We start from the raw sequence: 20,798 nt of genomic DNA on the forward strand, positions 1-20,798 counted from the left end.
CAGGATCTGTAAATCATTCGCCATCATCCTCAGTCATCTCTCCTTACTCTGTTTATGTGGTAAGTGAAATCTTATGTACTGTAATGTAACAGGCTACCGCTAGCAAGCAGCTAACCATGTCCCTTAAGTGGCTCGCGTTATTTTATTAGAACGCTCGTTATTTGTTTTCCGTGCCTTTCTGAATACAGACACCAACCCATCCCTGCACAGGCTGGAACATAACATTTATTTCCATGATCTGCCATTTTCGCTGTTGTCCTCGCTTGTTTCTTCACAATACTGCAGAACTTCTGATGATTCGGCTGTGCAGGTTCGGCTGGCGGCTGGCATAGAACATGGGCGGTATATGCAAATGTTGGGAGCATAACTATTAGTGATCCCGACTGTAATGTCACAGTCAGTGTTATGTTCTGATTCGCCTATTTTTCAGTGGTCTTTTGCATGCACGAGATTTACATAAGAAGGAGGAAACAATGGTGTTTGAGGCTCACGGTATGTCATTTCCATGTACAGAACTGTTTTTATTCAACTATGCCAAGGTAAATACAGTTTTCCATTCTATGGCACCTTTAAGAACTGTCACTTCTGGCCAAACATACCAGTCCATAATCCATAATAATGCTTCCTCCAGTGAAAAAGCCAACCCCTGTGGTCCTCTCACAACAAAATCCACCAACATATTTAGGTAGGGACACACAAAACCGACGCCAAAGAACTAATGCTGAGAAAAACCGACTATGCATGCATAGCCTCGTGTTGTCTTCCATCACCTGCGTTGGGGCAAAAAATTTGCACTAGAACACACTGGACAAACTTCAGCCGACGGCCAACTAGCATGTACACTCTGCTCTTGCATATGACTCTCCCATGCCAGCAGGTGGCAGTAGTCTGTATTCTGCATTCAAACAGGGAAACCAGAAGAGCTAGAAGTGTGGATATACAAAGCAAGCAGCGTTTCCACCAGCTGCACTCTTTACTTATAGATTCGTGTAGCTTTTTTCAAGGTCACACTAGATTGAGCATGCAAAATTTCTTCATACGCTGCAACGGTCGTGATATGATGTCACACTCTGCAGCGTCTTTTTAAAAACTTAAATTCAACACAGCAAATTATAATACATTTAAAATGTAAACATATAAAATCTATTCCACTTTCCTGGAGCGCTGCAGTTTTAAAGGGGTCATCGGATGCAAAATTCACTTCTACATGTTGTATGAACTGAAATGTGTGTTGGCAGTGCGTGTACACAACCTCCCTATTATGATAAAAATCCACCCAGTGTTTTTTTTTTAATCCAGATATATAATATCTGCAGGTCACCCCACAGATGGAGAGGGGCGGGGATAGCAAAGCTCATTATCATTTAAAGGGAAATGCACTGAAATGGCTTGCTGTGAAAAGAGCTGTTTTTGACAGGGTAAAAAGGGTGTTGTTTTACACTACCATTGAGAAATTCTAACCAAAGTATGTTATAGACTTTTCATTAAGACCCTAAAGAATGATATCAACTTATGGAAAATGGGCATTTAATGACCTCTTTAAATTTATGTTCTTTTAATTCATCTACACGGTCATGCTGTGACGTATCGATCTGCTGTTGGTCGTGATGTGAATTTTCGCACAAGCTTGTGTTTCCGGTCTGATGCATTCGCATACGTACGAATGAAAGTCAATGGAACGAAACGTGCGGTGTGACCGCCCCTTTAGAATAACAAGTCTTTCCCTCATTCCCTCTGTGCATTCCCTCTTTACTCCCTCATTGGTTTGCTTTCATCAGTTCCATTTTTTTCTCATTTTCTCAAACTGAATAACCAATTGGAGTTCTCTTTCTCGCCGACGAGCTCCGCCGCCGATTCGACGTGCAGAATCGGCCAAAAAAACAGCTGACGGCATCACACACCGAAAAAAATAAAGCCGTCCGAAACTCAAAAACCACCTGACATTGCCCGACAGCCGACCGTCAGCTTGATGTGTCCCAAGCTTTATTACAGCTGTTTTGTACTGTTGTCACTTGTAACTGTGCTTAATCTGCATGTTTCTCTTCTGATTCAGACAAGATGAATTTTTCCCTGGAGAAAGCAATATTATGGATGGAGCAGTGGTTCTCAACTCCAGTCCTGAGGATCCGCTACTCTGCACATTTTGAATGTCTTCCTTATTTAACACACCAAGAGAGATATACAAAATGTGCAGATCAGTGGGTTCCCAGTGGGAGGACTCTTATTTTTCTTTTTTCTTTTTATATATATATTTTTTATTTTAGTCAGAAGCAATGGTTTACAACACCAAGAGAGATATACAAAATGTGCAGATCAGTGGGTTCCCAGTGGGAGGACTCTTATTTTTCTTTTTTATTTTTATATATATATTTTTTATTTTAGTCAGAAGCAATGGTTTACAGTTTAAAACGTCTTGATGCATTTGTTTATATAAAACACAGCTTTTCACTTCACAAGACATTAATCGATTGACTGGAGTCATGTGGATTACTTGTGGATTATTGTGATTGATATTTGTATCAGCTATTTGAACTGTGATTCCAATGGCACACATTCAATGCCGAGGATCCATTGGTGTGCAAGTGATGTATTGCAATTTTTTTGCAAATCTTTTGTGTTGAAGAAACATTTGCATGAAGAACACATCTACATCTTGGCCTGAGGGTATGTGCATTTTCAGTAAAATTTTAAATTTTTTTGGGTGATCTATTCCTTTAAAGGGGGAATTCACAGCTAACAAGATGGGCTTTTAATAAAACTTGAAAAGATTTTTGAAAATGTTGCTACATGACCCTTTTGCCAAAAACTTAAAACATCCAAAAACTTCAACATCCATAATGCACTTTTGATTTTGGTGCTGAGCCTCTGTTGAACCAACTGTCTGTGGGCAGGAATTGAAAAAATACGGAAGTTTAATTTGTAATTTTAACAAAAGCCCTGGAGCTGTCAAAAGTCCACTGGATGATGCAAATGACATGTAACATGGAGAAAGAGTACACTTTGTTCATGTACTTGTACTTCCAAAATTGTAACTATACAAAAAGTTGGTTGACAATCTGCAAACAAATTGCATATTTGTATAATATCAATTATAGTTACATATTACTAGTGATGCACCAAAATTTATTTTTTACAGAAACACAAAAAATATTAAATTTTTCATGAAGCCGGTAACTTTTCTTGTCGTGTTCTCAAGTGATAAACTAAACCAGTCAAGAAATTTGACAGCGAGCCACCTCTCGAGTTTTCACGTTATTTGCACAAAATGTATCATCTCAGAAGCGATAGTTAAACATCATTGTTTCAGTCAATGATTTCACCCCCTCAGAATTATTTCAGCTTTAACTGAAAATGTTTTTTGTTGTTGTTTTAAAATGAACTGCATTTGTGTATACTGGCGGATATTGATTTTGGAGCAAGTAACAGACATATACTTTTGGTAATTATTAAATGTCACAGTGCACTTCACCTTCCTGTGATGTTTAAACAACACCTGCAAGATGAGAGCAGCCACAATTTGGCATTTTTGTAGGAAACTCATGATAGTAGGAAACAGCTCAACTACATTCATCTGCTTGTAAGTGAGGCACAAGATCAGCCCATAGCGTGAGACATGTTCTGATAACAGAGACTAATTTATAGGAAACAGATTTGAATGCAGAGGAATCTCTCCAGTGAGTCACTGCTGGAAGACTCTGGTTTGGGAATAGAGCGGGAACACTGGAATTGCTTGCTGTAAGCTGAGAGAGACAGACAGAGTGGGAGAGAGCTGGCGGAGAGGACAGGACAGGACACGGATTGTCAACATCCACCCTTCCTTTGCAGACCGCCTCTCGGAAGGATTTGCAGTGACTTTTTCAAACGATTGGCAGTTAGCGCCTAGAAAGGCGGCTCAGGTCCAAGAGCAAATCACTCCCCTCTATTATTCCCAGAATCGGAAGTGTCCCATTCCACATTACAAGCAGGTACGGAAATGGACCTGTTAACTGCTTTGGTTTGTTCTTGTGAAAAGCATCTGGCAGAGAAAGAAAGCTAATCACGACCGGTTGTTTAGAGAAGGATGCTTGCTCTGATGGGTGTGGAGGTGGGGTGACCCAAAGTGTTTGAGATGATGGCGGGATGGTGAGAAAATGCATGTATGAGGTCATATGCGAGAACATCTGTGTCTGATTGGTGTCTCTCTCAGAGGGATCACATTTTTACAGCATCACGTGCAGTGTTGACATTAGGATATCCTCAAAAATGTTTTGGTGTTTGTGGGCCAAATTTCACACTTCTTTCCCTTATGAATGCCTAATAGTCATGAACGAACATATTTTACTAAGTATTGTTTTAGGAGACGAAGGCAGTTTAAGTCAAATGCTGATGGGAGCTTCATCTAATTCTACATTTCTTATAATGCCTTCACGGTTGCTTTGTGTTTTTTATTGATTGCGACAAAATATAACTTTACCAATAAAGCAAAAAAGTTTATTATAATTTTATAAACATGATGATTTTCTGTAAAGCTACTGTGAAACTGTGTATTGTGAAATGCACTTTATGAATACATTTTACTTGACTACTGACAATTAATTAATGAACGGGTCAATATCATGATGTTCAGTTTTTTTTTTTTGGTACAGTACAAAAATAGATGAAAAAAATGCTATTTTTCAACAAACTCATGTGGTGCGTTTCGCCAAAAATATCAGGTACACTCTTAAAAATAAAGGTGCTTCAAAAGGTTCTTCAAGCGATGCCATAGAAGAACCATTTTTGGGTCCACAAAGAACCATTCAGTCAAAGGTTCTTTAAAGAACCATCTCTTTCTTACCTTTTTGTAATCTGAAGAACAAAGATGTTAAAGGTTCTCTATGGAACTATTTAGACAAAAAGGTTCTTCTATGGCATCGTGAAGCACCTTTATTTTTAAGAGTGTAATTCGACCTTTTTACTTTGAAAAATGTATTATGTTTTTATATTTCGTTTATATAATGCTTTTGTAAATAATTCAGATGTGTACACTCCCATATATTCACAGCATAAAAAAATGTCATATAAAAAGTGTTACTTGATGGTTATACCACATGACAGAGTCATTGAAATTTATTTTCTTGAGAATAGTATAGAATTTTTTTCAAAACCCTATAAAAGCAACATGCTAAGTACATTTATGAGCTATATAATTAAAAAAATATATATATATATTTTCCTTTTTCTTCAATGCAAACACCCCTTTTTGTCATTGACCCACACACATTTACATTTCTTGCCCACTCTATGTGAGTTTGTGTGTGTGTGGATACACATTGTCTGTGCTCCACAATGTGGGTTTAGAGGTTTATTCAGTATAATAGCATTTTAAATAAACAGCCCTTGCTTGGAACAGGCTCCGCTTTGTTATGTGGCTGATAGTTACAGCCCAAGCCAGAGAAGGCAGCTGTCATATATCTGTGCAAACACTGAGTTCGGAAATTGAGAATTATGTCACTGGAATGGCAAGCTTGTGTTAGGGGAACCGGCAGGCAGGCAGGCAGGCAGGCCTGTTTTCCCATGAGTCCACTGCTGCCAGTAGAGAGTTACTGAATTGTTATGGGAGTCTGAAGTTAAATCTTACCTTATGTTTGGGGCACTTGCTTCTGTCTGTTATGTCTGTTTTCTTTGACACTCTCGAATACTTTATTATGTGTTTCTTCTTCTGCATTAATCTGCTGTATGTCCCCTTCAAATGATGTTCTTCATTATCAACATGATTTCCGTGGCTTTGTCCACATTTGTGGTCTCTGAACCTCCTGTTGGACACGCTAATTTTCTCCTACCACACGCGCGGCCTCAAGTTAAGCCATATGTGACACAGTTCTTTGCTTCTGAGCTCTTATGCCTCAGCTCAAGTAAATAATGTCCTTTAAGGAATGTTGTGGGTTAAATACAAGCTGTAAACAGTTAATCTATTTTACCATCACGTTGTTTCAAACTCATATGACTTTTTGTGTGTGTGAAACACAAAAAGGGACATTTTGAACTCTGTTTTTAATGTTCTTTTTTTCGTGAAATAGCAATGAACAATAAACAAAATTTCAGAAAGGACATAAAAGCACTGTAAAAGCCAGTGAAACAGATGAAATTTATGTTAGTATTCACTGAAAATCTTGACATTCACTACAGCTCTCCTTTGTGTTTATGAGAGTTCATCAGAGTATATTACAGTAGGAGAGATTTTCAAGGGATAGTTCACCCCAAAACTAAAATTCTTTCATTATTTCCTCGTTACTTAAGTTAGAAATTATTCTTTTTTTTTTTTTCAATTACAGTTGTGCTCATAAGTTTACAAACGTAAACGTTTTGCATATTCTGCAAGGGGTATGTAAACTTATAAGCACAACTGTGTCTATTACACTAGCTTCATTTTTCATTTGTTTACTTTTGTTTGCTACTCTGAAACTCGTCTTTTGTCTGTTTAATAAACTTTATACTACTGTTGTACTGTATACAACTGTTAATAGAGCTTAACTTGTATTGAACTTGGAGTATTATTTCAATAAAACTGAAGCATGTGTTTGTAACGGGGTGATATTCTGAAAAAGAAAAGTGAAAAACATTAACTTTTTGACCTCTGACTGCATCTGTCATTTTGACCGTAATCAAAGCTCTGCTGCCAAACTGGATTTCATCCTTCAGAAATGTGTTCAGATCTCTTCGTAGAGCTGCCAGATTAATACTCATGAACCTGTTCCTGGTCTGTATCGTAGCCAGGAAACCTGCACCTCCATCCAACCGTGCCTCTGGCCAAACCACTGCGGTCATCAGTGTGTTCTCTCCCATCCTTGTGGAAAAGCCTCAAAGTTAGATATAATATAAAAAAATACATTTTAAATTAAATTATATAAAATATAATACATAAAACATATCATCTCCTTTCACTTTCACTTATTCTTTGCGTGGAGCCAATCTGTGGGACTTCTCTATTGGTCGAACGCCTTTTATATACAAAAGTATAAATGTACAGGTCAGAGTAAACAATCTTAAATCTTGTTGATACACAGTGAAAGATGTGACTTCTACACATATGCTCGTGTTTCCGTCCTCCTTATTCGCATGTTTAAATGGAAATGAATGGAACACCAAAGTCTGCTTTGACCGCACATTCACCCATGGTAAAATGACCGTAATCCATTTGAAAATATGCCTTGATCTGCGGTTCTTAGTGGTATTGTGTTTCCATTGGTGTTTTTTGGCTTCATTTTGGTTCTTGATTTATATCTTTTTGTACCTATCAGCTGACACGACACATTATATATATATATAACCTTTGGTCCTTCCACTCTTTCCACCAATAACAGAAATGCTGTGAATGACGGCTGTTTTGGCTTCTGTATCAGAGTCTGAAATGTGTTGGAGATTCTTCTTCATCAGGCTTCATCAAAACAGCTTGTTGCACAGTGGAGCAAGGCTTATTTGAGTTGGCAGGCTGATGGCAGCAAGCAGAAGAAACAACTTACAACTTCCCGTTTCTACTGAATTACATCCAGCTCGCTGCTGCTAGGTATTGAAATTCTGTCAGTAAGCGGCTCGTTTTTACAGTCGTGGTTTCTGTTCAAGTGTGTGTTCTGCTCTAAGTCTCAAAGTCCATACAGGTCAACCTGTTCACTCCCTCTCCTTTTTTCTCCCTATTTCTTTTTGTCTTTAAGCATTTTCTCATTAATCTCTCTTTTCTTTCCGTTTCATTCTTTCGTTTTATTTCTCACTCTCTGCTTCATTTCTTTCACTCTTTTTCTCTCTACTCTGGAAAGAGCCTTTCAGCAAGGTTAGTGTTTTTAGAGCAGGGCGATGGGAAGCCACACAACTAGATCTGCACTAAAGCAAAATGGCCAATTAACTTTCTATTTAATCATACATTATATTGTATTGAACGTACTCTGTAATGAGCCATGGTATTTTGTGCTTAAGTTAACTTTTTTAAATTTTGTCAGATGCTGCTTTATTCTTTTTTTTTTGCTCTGCAGTTCACGTTCTGCTCATTTCAGCTTCTTAAAGAAAATGAGAAGATTCCGTTCAGATGGTAGTCTTCTCAAGTGTGTGATACAAAGTTAATGTACCAGTACGCATAATAGATTTAGACTTAAAAATGGGTTTGGAAAGTCTCAACGGATTCTCATCAAACTCAGTCAAAGCTCTAAACTCAGCACACTGCATCATGCACATTTATGTTTTGTTTTGTTTTGTTTTTTTAATTTTACATGTTGCCCCTCTTGTGTGTATGAACAATTTCAATAAGCAATGTTGAACATGCAAGTGAAGTTTTGTTCCATGTTGCATCTAGCTATTAAAACTAAATAAAATTGTGGTGATTTTTTTTATTTGTCCATAAAATGTTATTTCTCAATAAAATAGCTTAGTCACATACACTTAGAGAGGAGCGATGCAAAAAAAACCAAAAAACACTTTCTTTGACCACATAAAATTTAGGGTTTTTTTTTATATTAAAACAAAATTTTGTTTGATTGATTGTGAATAAAATAACCTCTGATCTGTGTGCCCACGGCTTTATACACTGTGATGATAAATAAATAATCTGGCTACAGCTTTTCATTCATCAAAAATTGTCTTGAGTGAGAATTTCCAGGAATACAGTGAAATATAGGTTGTTGTAGGTTGCCTTGGTGACAGAGGCTGATGGCTACAACATATTGTCCTGGGAAATTCTAAATGGCACATTGCCCAGTGATGTTCAATCCCTATACTGTCTTATATTTTCTAGGATAAAACAGACCTCATAAAAATGATTTTATAGTGCATGGGTTCCAGGACTCTGAAACAGACAGAAAAACACTGTAAATCATGATACAGATGGTTAGTTATTTAAGTACAGTAGCACAGATCTAGTAATGGGTAGTATTACAGTATAATGTAAACTGTAAATTCTATACATTTTTATTATATGTACATTTTTACAGGTTGATTACAGGTATTTTTAATTGAAGGTCCAGTTTTAGTTTAAATAAAAGATCTAATTTGTTAAATGTCATATTTGTGACACATTGTGTCCTGATCCCAACTCTCCTGTCTCTTTCTACTTCTCAATACAATTCTAAAAAGCACAGGAGTGAGTCTGTGTCTGTATCTCTCCAGATCTGTTACATTTCCTCCCAGAAAGTGGATTATAAACTGTCCTACTTCATCCTAATTCTTCCAGGAAATCTGAAACTGTTTCTGTTTGATTATTTTAGTAATTTAATTTAAGTACTAATTAGGTCCAAGCACCAAAGCTCCTGGAATCAGTTGTGTTTGTACTGATTTTCTTCTTCCTCTTTGTTTATTTTTTTTGCTCTAAAAGAGTTTGTCAGAGACCATAAATCGCAGAGACCCCAAAATCAGTAGTACAGTGAGTACTGTATACATACAGTATATATCCTTTGGACACTATAATAAGCAAATTTACACTTTTGCAATGACTGTAATACCACTTGGACTAAAATAAAAATGTTTTTTTTCCCCTCTGAACCCTTGCCCTGAAATAAACGGTTAAATGGATCTTATGAACTTATATACATTTTAAAAATATTTACCTAGAAAAAACAGTTTTTTTTTTTTTCAAACTCGCCTCTTTGTTTGATTTCTAAGACATTCCATATGCATCACCTAGAGATGGTAATGAAAAAAAGTTGAGAGATTTATAAAATCATTTCACTGAAACAAGCCAGTTTATTTTTTGATGAGACTGCTAATGACTAAATGAGTCCTCGCAAAGTAAAAACTTGTTACACATAGACAAAGGATGCAAGTATTTGATCAGAAAGTGAAAATTTGGTTTACATTTTCCTTGGTGTAAGTGCTGTCTTGAACTTGACAACATTCTAAAGATGGCAAATTTCACCAATTTTATTGAACTAGGGGGCGCTATAACTTAAGAAAACCTTAAATCTGTGCAACTGTGATGAAAAAACTTGATCCACAACAATTGTATCCACATGGTCTGTTCTTTCAAATTTTCCAATTGTGGTCCAGCCTGCTTGGACACAAGTTGTTGCCACTTGTGGCCATATTTTAGTAGTAATTGCACAGATGTCAGCAAACATAGACATACAGTCAATAAGGCCTCAGATGGTGTGCGGTTTAGCCACAGCTACCAGCACACACAAACCACACATTTCTGGCCACTATAAATCCCCCACACACACCACAGAACGACAGCAGGAGAATACTTTCGCATGTCACGTGCTGCACTCTTTCTGTCTCTAGGATCATGAACTGAGACTGCTTTTAATGTTTGTATTTCATTTGCAAGTCTTGGAAGTAATTATGAATAATGATCTTGTGTATTTCAAAGATCATTGATGACCTTGCTCACCTTGATTGGCTTGTTGTGTATTTCAGAGATCATTGATGACCTTGCTCAGCTTGTGGACAAGACGGACAGCCGCATCAAAAACGAGACGCACAGAGTCAAGCTGTTGGACACTAAGTCTGCTTCCTGTGGTGAGTTTTCTGCCTTTGTAGAGCCACTGAAGCCCTGGTTTTATGTACTCTGCATCAAGAGCCCGGCAACAATAAGCCTGTCCATCGTTCAGATTTACGGCCATCTCTCTTTTTCTGTCCCTTCTCTCCTCCCTTCTGCTTTTTAGTGCAATCTGCAGAACTGAAAGGATTTAAGTCTACTGCCTGTAAATGGCAAAGTCAGATCTGCTCATTATGGTCGGTCTCAGTGCTGTGAGCTCTTTCAGGCCCATCTGCATGTGATCTGTGTGTTTGTTATTGGAGCGGCAGTAAAGGTGAGATCAGGCTGAGACATTTAGAGAGGTCATTTACACAGATTTCTGGAAAGTTCTGCAAGACATTACAGTATTTTACATCTGTATACTTCAGAGTACTTTCTTCTGTGGTCTCATTTTGTTAGTCTGTTGTTAAAGGGATAAATCACCCAAAATGACAATTTATTTCATTATTTAGTGACGTCATTTCAAAACTTGTTTCAAACTTGTATGATTTTCTTCTGTGGAGCACAAAAGGTGAGTTTTTTTTTTTTTTTTTTTTTGAAGAACATCATGAGTACTCTTTTCAAGATAATGAAAGAGGACTGGGGCTGTGACGAAATTACAAAAAAAACTCCATAAAATTATAATAAAAATGGTCCATACAGCTTGAATGCTGTACACAAATTTTTCTTTTTTATGATCTGTTTCACTCTCTCAAGATCTGTTGCTACTTCCATTATTTATTCACTTAATTCACAGAAGATTTTGACATCCTTTACGTTTTGACACCCTTGGTATCCTTGGGGGATGAATCATAAGAGAAGCAACAATTTCCAAATGTTGCCAACATTTATTCACCATTATGTGAACAGATTGTTCTTCTGAGTCAGATCTTTTCAATGAACTTGTTAAACTCATAAATCTCATGCACTCTGGAGCTGGGCAATATGAACATAAATAAATAAAAAAATCTAAGAATACAAACATATCTAAGTATTTTTAGGCTGAATGGCGATATATATCTAGATATTTTTTTATGATTTCTGTTTGGAAAAAAAGCACATCCTGCCAGTCCTATGAACAATGTGCATATTGAAGGCTATGAAAAGAAAAATAGTGAATGTAACTACATTTGGCTATAGTATGTGCAAAATAAAAGCGGGTTCAAATCACAATACATTCTATTATAACTTAACAATTAAAAACCAAACGAAATGCCTTTTAAAGCAGAATTAAAAATTAATAAATTAAAAATGAAAATAAATAACAAAAGCACAGACTAAATGTTAGTGGTAAGAACAGACCTTCACTCATCTAAGAATAGTAACTTTATTAGCCTACAATTGAGTTACCCCAATACAAATGTCCCTTTACAGTTACTGCTATCATAAAACTTAAAAAAAAAAAAAGTTTTAAAATTCTACATATGGCACATGTAATGTCCAGTAACAAATATTTTAGCAAAATGTATATTTTAGTCAGAATTAGTGCACTCCTGTTTTATTGCACTCTGTCTGTTTGTGCTTCATTTCTGCTCACTCGGTTTTCAGATGCACTCGTAACATTAAACTTTATATTGATATAAGCTGTATTGCCTCATCCTATAAAAATCTATTGATATATCATAGAAACTCGATATACCATCCAGCCCTACTTAGAAGGGCGTTTCACACTGTGCTTAACCCCGAGTTATCATCATTCTAAACCCCGCTTTTAACCCCAGGTATAGGTACGTTTCACACTTATAATTTAGAAACAGTGTTAGAATGTTATGGCTAGATGCTTAGCAACAGACACCCAATCACGTGCCTCATATTCACATGCTTTGGACAGTCACGGAAACACTTTGCGTTGTACAAACAGTCAGTATTAGAGGGGGAAAATGTCAAAAGGTGGCAGAAAATGTGTCAACTGCCGTGACAAAGAGACCATTTCATTCTTATATTTATAGTCAGAAAAATCCACTGAGGAAAAACTTGATAGTACAGTCAGCAGTTTATAATATGAGGATGTGCAATGCTAGAGCCTTTATGTAAACAAGTTGCGTCCCGCATTTGTCTCGTTAATGAAACTGACACAGCAAATATGCAAATAAGAATGTTAAGACCGGGTTTAGGAATCATTTTATGAACATTCCGGATTATTTGTTAACTCCAAGTAAATTATGAGCAGTGTATAGCAACATAACCCAGGACCTCTGTTTACCCTGGGTTTAGAATGACCTAGGGTTGACACGTTCAAGTGTGAAAAGCCTATGACTTTAGTCAACTTAATATACAGACATATATAAACATAATATAGTCTTCCACATAGGAGGAGTTATTATATAGCATTTATTTCTTTTTGAAGCTTTGAAAGCTCCAGTCTGCATTTCTGTAAATGCAGGGAAAAGAACGTCCAGTACAGTGTTTAAATTTTCTTGTGTGTGTGTTTGGAATGACATTGGGGTTGAGGAAATGATGACAGAAATTTCATTTATGGGTGAACTATTGCTTTAATTGCATCTTCTGTGATGTGATCAATGACTGCAGCCTCTCAGATTTCTCAAGTTTTGTGCACGTCAACCATGTCTGGACCGCTTAAATCATTTCACATGTGGTAAATGTTCAAGCATGTCTGCATACTTGAGCAGCAAACACAAAATATCTGTCTTCATTAAGCTCATCATTAAAGGAATGCTCCCCCCAAATATCCTTTGATTATTTACTCACCCTCGTGTTTGTATTTCAGCAGAATATCTAAGCTGCTCTTTTCTGTGCCGTGAAAGTGAACCGTGACCAGGGGTTGTCAAACCTGAAGCATCTGGGCTTGACATATATGAATGGATATAAAAATAGGATTTTATTTATAAAATATTCTTTGAATAACTTAAATTTTAGTCTGATCCTCACACAAAGCTGTCAAATGGCTTCAAAGACAGCTCTTGTTTACAATATTCTATATATATATATATATATATATATATTCTATATACACTCTTAAAAATAAAGGTGCTTCACGATGCCATAGAAGAAGTTCTTTCGCTTAAGTTCTGTTATTGCTACACACTTACACGAAAAGTTATGTCAAAGCGCCCGTCTTGGAGACTATTCATGTAAATGCAGTCGGTTTTGTCAAGTGAACTTGAACAGGTGGGAGAAATACAGATGTGTGAAAATATTTGATCTATGCGTCAGATCTTAAAGCAAACAGCGTAAACCTGCAGCCGCCGACTGCGTCATAAATGTTAATTAAATAATAGAAAAGGAGAAAATCACTCACTGCTCTTGACTGAATCACTTATTAACTTTAATAAGAATCATCTATATTTAATGTATAAAGTGAAGATTATTTGTACATTTTTCATTGGATATTTTTCATTTTCATGAAATGTCTGTAGTAGGCTATTTCTAGAAGTCTTTAGGCTACAATCTGAAAAACTTAAAAAAACAAAAAACAAAAAAACGATGTGATTCTGTGATTTTTGAGTAATATATTTATTTATCATTTAGCTTGTAAGTAATACTTGGAGTGTTTACTTGCCTTCAGTAAGCTTGAGAATGTTTTATTACATTAGTTTATTATTTTTTGCTTTTGTATTAGTGGCAGTTTCAAAGAAAAATATTTTTCTAACATCGCCAATAGTTTTTATGGGTCCAAAATCACCTTGGGTGTGCATTCTTTTCTAATAATTCAATGGCCCTTCATCAATTATTCCTTACATAATGTAATTTATTGTAATTAATGTAACTATAAATGCATTCAAAAATAAAACAGGTGTGAGTTGCCTGTGACTTAAGGAAAGTATATGTAGGGCTTTTATGCAGTGTGTGCCATGTACAGGCTAGGTTTATCCCTCACAGCCTCATTTTCATCCAAGAAAAAATTCAAAATGCCCTGTCTAAGGGATTATTTCAACTTGCGTTCCCTGACTCACTTCACTCCTCACGTTTCCCAACTTTGTTTGACACTTGTCTTTTGTCTTTGTCTTGTGGAAAGAAAATGTTGAAAAATAACATGCCACAACACTTTTAAAGCTGTCTGATCATTCTCTCCTCTGGTCACACAATGTTTATAAAGTATCTCTCTCCTGTATTTGTCTTATTTTCGAACTATATGGGTGTTCAGAGAAGAGAATATTTTACATATAGTATCAGTTGTTCTGTTGTATCTGTAAGTGTCTAATTTTCTATCTATTGTCTATTTGAGATTACTTTAGTTTATTCCTGTTTTTTATTAATCCAGGTTAAAACTGCCTGGGTTTTGGTGTGTATATATAATCTGTATATGGCCTTTACTGTCAAAAATCTTTCTGACACTAAACATTTGTGTATAGATATAGACCATATGACTTCATCTTTACGTCAGAAATGGACTTTAGTGCTGCAGTCAAATGCCAAAATAATAGCCAAATGTGTCGTCATATTGTAATGTATGAAGTCTGACACGTAATTAGTTTTTAATTTGTTTACATTCTACAGCCAAATACTTTACAACTGTCCTCTTTAGAAAGATGAAAAAGAAAAAAAGGGCTGTTAGGAACAACATTGACAGGCAGAGGAAAATTATCTGGTCAGAAAACGATTGAGGAAAATGAAGTTGAGGCTTATGTTTTGAGTCTTCAAGCCCCTGAATATGACAAGTTGAAGTTTAGATCCTCACAGGTCTCTCTTTCTCCCTCGGCTTTGATTTGAAATAAATGAAGGACAGTTGGGAAGAATGTGTGTCCTTTGTTCTTCCCCCTGGGTGGCCACACAGGTCTTCTGCCCTCTGTGCACACTAATCTATTTGTCTAGCAAATATTATTGTTGTCATTGGGACAGCGTGATTGGGTTGCAGAGCTTATTTGATTACTTATAGAACTGTGACAGTTTCGCAGAGGTGAAAAAGAGGAGCAAACAGATGAGCGTAGAAGTCTGACAGTGTGAATGATGGTTTGTTTTACAAACCGTTCTTTAAGCTGATTTAAATCTGAATGACTTTTCACCATTTGGCCTTTAATACAGAAAAGATCATGTTCACTTGGACAGTAAAACTTTTCCCCCTCATCTTGTAAAATGTCTTTCTATGGGTTTACCAGCTCATGGAGATTGAAAGACCTTTTTATTTTATTTTTGGTGTTTGATATTTCACTTCTCTTGCCAATTTTCTTTTAAATACATGTGGAATTATCCAGAGGGATAGGGGTCTGTTCTCTAAAAATCTGACATTGTTCCTTGTCACAGTCAAAATTATTTCCTAACTCACACTCTGCCCGCAGCAGGCTTTGGTAGGTCGTTTTTTTTATAATACCAGCGTAAGTTAGTTCAGCACAGCTTCATTTTGCCCTGTGCCTCAGTGCAGGCCAGCTCCAGTGGGAACACACAGCCACCGAGCCAAACTATGAGAGAAATGTAAACTAAAGCACTGAATCAGGCTGCAAATACAGTACCAGCCAGTGTCCGTGACGAACAGTGCATATGTCAAAAATCCTGTCTGATTAGCCGAGATAAGCATGTTTTGAAAAGACGTGACAGATGGCGCGTCTGCTATGTTAGAGAGTTTGCACAAACAAAGAAAGCACTGAAGTTAGGCACGCTTGAGACAAGCATAGTCAGAACATGTGTGTATTGAAAAAAATGTATATGGGTGATCTGAAAGTAGAGTAACTTTTCTAGGATGATTTTAAAGGTGAAAATATATATATATTGTGTCATTCTAGTTTAATGGATTCATTTTATTACAGTAGCTGTGAGTGTTTTTATTGTGTCTCATTATTCACTTAAGAATAGGAAAGGTGCAATTTTCCTCAATTATTATAAAATGTTATATGTTAAAATCTGGAACATTTTGGACTTTTCATATTAACAGAATATGTTGAGTTAATTTGGCTTTTTTTTTTTTATGACACAGAATCGCTGTCTGTAATATATCTGTCATGCCTAACATTTTAGAAAAACTTTTTTATATTTCTGGATCAGAAATGTAATTCATTTTAAGATTTTTTTAAATCACAGTCTGAGGTGTAGCTACTGTATATTATATTAGATACCATTAGCAAAGTCAGTATTTGAACATTTTAATTCAGAAACATACCTAAATTGTGTTATCCAATAGACTTGGTTAAGGATTTGAAAATGTTAAGATGTGATAAATATTTTAACATTGATGCGAAAATTTCAAGAGATCAGATTTGCATTAAATTAATCACCCTTAGATTAAAATATGCCTGCTATTAGATGATGTAATCAGTGTTATTGTAATGAAAAGCAATTGGCAGCACTTAATAAAAAGTATATAATTTAATGAAAGCACTAATAAAACACACCCATATTCAATATATCATTAAATGCATTAGTAATAAATGATTAAACCTTTTGTTACAAGCCTAGCTGTATAACTGTAGGCTTACCTTATAAACAAAACTAAGTGGGATAATGTGTAATATTCAGTCACAGTTCATAGTTGTGGTTTTATTGGCATTTCACAACTTCAAACGCGCCTCATGTTAGAGTTCAGAACTATCAGCTTTGTAAAAGCAGATCTATATCACATGTAAGAATGTTCTGGTTGATGTCAGTGACTCACAGGAGATGAGACATCATGTAATTCCTCTAGTGACACGGAGTATATGAGAAATTTGACTATCGGAAGGATTAATGAAAGGCAGATGCATCGCTGAAAGTTTCACCACATTTTGTTTGTCATTCTCACCATCAGTTAGTGTTGATCTTGAGTTTGAATTAAACACAGGGCTAAGAGCCCCATCTAGGAGTCATTACTGTGTTTATTTTAATGAGTGATCATTGAAAAATGCAAATAATGAATGGAATAAAAGGAATAAGCCATTTAAATTATGGAAGTGTTTCAGGAAGTCAAAAATATAGATTACATTAAGTTTCTCTGAGAAACAGATCATAGCCACAGAATATAAACAACAGATTTATGAAGTTTCTGCGGTGCGGCTGGAAGGGGATGCACATGTGCTAAAGATCAGTCATGTGTTTTTGCATGGCAAATGATGAATTTAAATGTGCACACACACAACTATTCACTGTTGGGGCATCGTGAAGTTGTTCGTTCATTCAAATGTTTTGTGTGTGTGTGTGTGTTTTTCAATCAGGAATGCTGGTGGTGATTGTTCTTCTCCTCATCGCCATCATTGTCGTGGCTGTTTGGCAGACTTAATGAAGAGAAGATGGCACATATACGGACTGCGGAGACTTAGAAAACCCGTCTTTGAGGTGAACGAGAGATACTCACAGGCAGCTTCCAATCAGGCTGTATATGTAAGCACACATCTACTGTATAAAAGCCTCTCCTGTCCCCCCTTTTACATTTATGAAAATAATGGAAACCATGGCTGGGATAAAGCCAAGGAATGGACCACTATGAAGAACTAAAATTCTTAGCTCCTCAGATAATGATCAAAGTAGGATTCGGAATGGAAAGAAAACTAGAAAAGAGCTTTGAAAGGTTTTGAATAGTATTATGAAAATAACCATGAGCTCGAGATGCTCCAAGGGGGGAAAACCTATTTAAATTCTTTGTTTGGCAGTGAAGAAAATGATCCGTAATGATCTGAGTCACAAAGCAATACAAAATATATGTATATACAGTATAATTAAAATGTATTATCTCTTAACTACATTTACAGTTCAGATTCTATTTTGTAAGTACGAAAAAATTAAATGCCTGATTTTGTCAATGACACTTTTCTGTAAATTGTTTTTAGCCTGAAAATGTGACTGTTCGAAATTCTAATAAATGTAGTTGGTCAGCTTGGTCTCTAATTTTAATGATCACAAATGTTAGTGCTGATCATCTGTCACCTTAGGTCATATGTTCTTAAATCTTTACTGTATTTACTGACTTAAATCTTTTTTTAAACCAAATTTGTAAGAGGGGGAAAAATGAAAAGGCACACTAGTAATGTTTTGAGGTTTTATTCCAAATGAATGCTGAATGTAGTTCTACCAGGTTGGTGTTCAGTAGTTATCTTCCCCTCTGGATTTTAATCACAACCATCTAAACAACCACAAACTGTAAAAAAAAAAAAAAAGGAAAGGAAAAAGAAAGACAAAAAATCCACAATGTCTTGTGTCATTAAATATTTTCTTATAATAACCATAATATATTAGTATGCACTGTAAAACAATATTGCAGAAATCTTGTATTTGCCACAGCTAAATTTACAATTCATAATATGAACAAGAAGCAATGTATGAAAGGTCTGCTGGTAATGTCAAATACAGGAGCCATCTTTCCACTGCTGCGAAAAATGTAAAAACTGAACATAAATTTACATCATTGGAATACTTAAAATAAAAAAGTGTGCACTAAGATACTGAGTGCCAAACAAAATACATTTACATGTGCTGTTACGAATATTGTTTGTAACCGGTAAATACAGCATATGTATAAATATCTGTATGTCATACATTGTGTACATTTACAAGAAATAATCATTGAGTAAAGATGATAATTACTGCACACGTAAACTGTTCATCAAATCTTGACTTTTTTTCTTTCTTTTCTTTTTTTTTTTTGGTATTTGATGCTGAAATTATCAGTTCTTGCAGTTTATGTTCTTAATGATCTGTGAAGGACTGACCACACAAGCAAATGTTAAATGACCCTCAAAGATCAGTGGAAAAGCTGTACTTTAGAGAACGTCCGTCTCATTAGTAACCAAATAAACGTGTGTGTGTGTGTGTGTGTGTGTGTGTGTGTGAGCAGCGTTTCTCACAGTGAAGAGAATTCTCTATTGTAGTGAAACATTACTGTACATGCATTCCTACATTCACAGATGCTAAATGGACATGGAAATGTTTAAGGAGAGATGCCGTTGCTTTACAAAACTAAATACTAGTTAATGAATACGAGTTAAAGGTAATTCGTACACTTCTAAATACTGTATTACACACAAGGAAAAATACTACCTATACACACCATTCTACCAACACTTCCAGGACTTACGAAAAGGCCTGTTTATACACTGGACTCGTCGCACTGAAGTTCTGTTTTAACAAAAGGACGTCATCATCCATGTCTGGACTATAAACAACTGAATCAGAGCATCAAATAGAGCAAGAACTGCTGTTTGTATTTAGAGTCATCTACCTCAATCATCATGTCTTATACAAAAATATACATGGTGGTTTTATTCCAAGTTCAAAAATAATTGTAAATGCATGCTAATAATTTTAGGATTTGTACAAGCATGCCATTACATTTTTAGAGATCCTAAATCAGTTTTCAACACTTATGTGTACAAATTTGTTTTTCTTGTTGTAAAGAAGTTGTGGCATGATTCACAACACATGGCTTAAACAGAAAAAAAAAAAAAATCAACCAAATGTAGTATATTTGTGTCTGTTGAAGAGAATGGGCACTACTTAAAAAATTTACAAAGCTTCTTTTCAGCAATTGTTAGATGATTTTTTTTTTACCGAACTCTGGGTCACCGACAGTAAAAAGGGAATCGGAAGCATGTACATTGAACAGAAACCTTGATTTGCTTTTGTTGTGCATTTGCTCGGACAGTTTCAGAGTCATCTCTGTGGTCTGGGTAAAAACCAGCAGCACCAGTCTTCAAAGATTAGTAGTGTTATTCGAAATATAAATGTTACACTGTACATGAGCTTTTCTATGTTGTCTTTTTCATTTTGTTTGCATCTGTATTCAATGAAAAAACGCTCAACGATTGCAACAATAATTGAATAATTATAAAAAATAATATGCACAAATATATGCATAAAATTGTGTGATTTTCATGGAGGTTGTTACAAAGTCATACTTTTTAAATACTTTTCAGACCTTAAAAAAAAGTATATTTTAAATTGGCTGAAGAAGAGCAAATTAGTTTTGATATCTGTCATAGAAAAAATTCCTTCCGAAAACAGAATTTTGACATTTCTGAAATGTTGGCATCTCAGATGCCATTATGTATTATGCATAAGTTAGAGCATATACATTTTTAAATGCAAAACTGATTAATGAAGTTGTTTTATTTTTGTAATGAAGAGGCATGCTGAAGGACTGTTCCTTTAAATATTTTTTTTGCTCTAAAAAAAATGTTCTCCGATTTTTTATGTATCAATCTTCAATCCCCAGGTTGTTTTAGAATATTAAATATGGCTTAATCTGATTCTCAAGCAGACTGAAACCGTCCAAAATGGATCTGAAAGCCATTTAACATAAAATACCTTTCTTTATGCTGAACACAGGTGCAAAATTGGCAAACAGCAAACAAATCTTGAAGGAAACAAATAAGAAATGAAAACTGCATCGTGAACTCCTTCACACATGTTCCTATTTAAAAAAAAAAAAAAAAAAAAAAGTAAATTTTTCTTTGAAGGGAATTTTTCCTCTCAGGTTTTAGTG

General features: G+C 35.6%; 1 protein-coding gene across 1 annotated transcript in view; it reads left to right on the forward strand.

The window, feature by feature from the left end:
* The window catches only part of LOC107733906 (syntaxin-8-like), an 85,977-nt gene that overhangs the window by 52,230 nt on the left and 12,949 nt on the right, over positions 1–20,798 (forward strand). Inside the window, exons 7-8 of the mRNA XM_016545750.1 lie at positions 10,357–10,458; positions 17,536–17,997. Of these exons, the coding sequence (XP_016401236.1) occupies positions 10,357–10,458; positions 17,536–17,600 (167 nt within the window). The 3' untranslated portion in view covers positions 17,601–17,997. The remainder of the gene's footprint in view (positions 1–10,356; positions 10,459–17,535; positions 17,998–20,798) is intronic.

Source organism: Sinocyclocheilus rhinocerous, unplaced genomic scaffold, assembly GCF_001515625.1.
Source record: "Sinocyclocheilus rhinocerous isolate Xijiao unplaced genomic scaffold, SAMN03320098_v1.1 scaffold550, whole genome shotgun sequence".
Lineage (NCBI taxonomy): Eukaryota > Metazoa > Chordata > Actinopteri > Cypriniformes > Cyprinidae > Sinocyclocheilus > Sinocyclocheilus rhinocerous.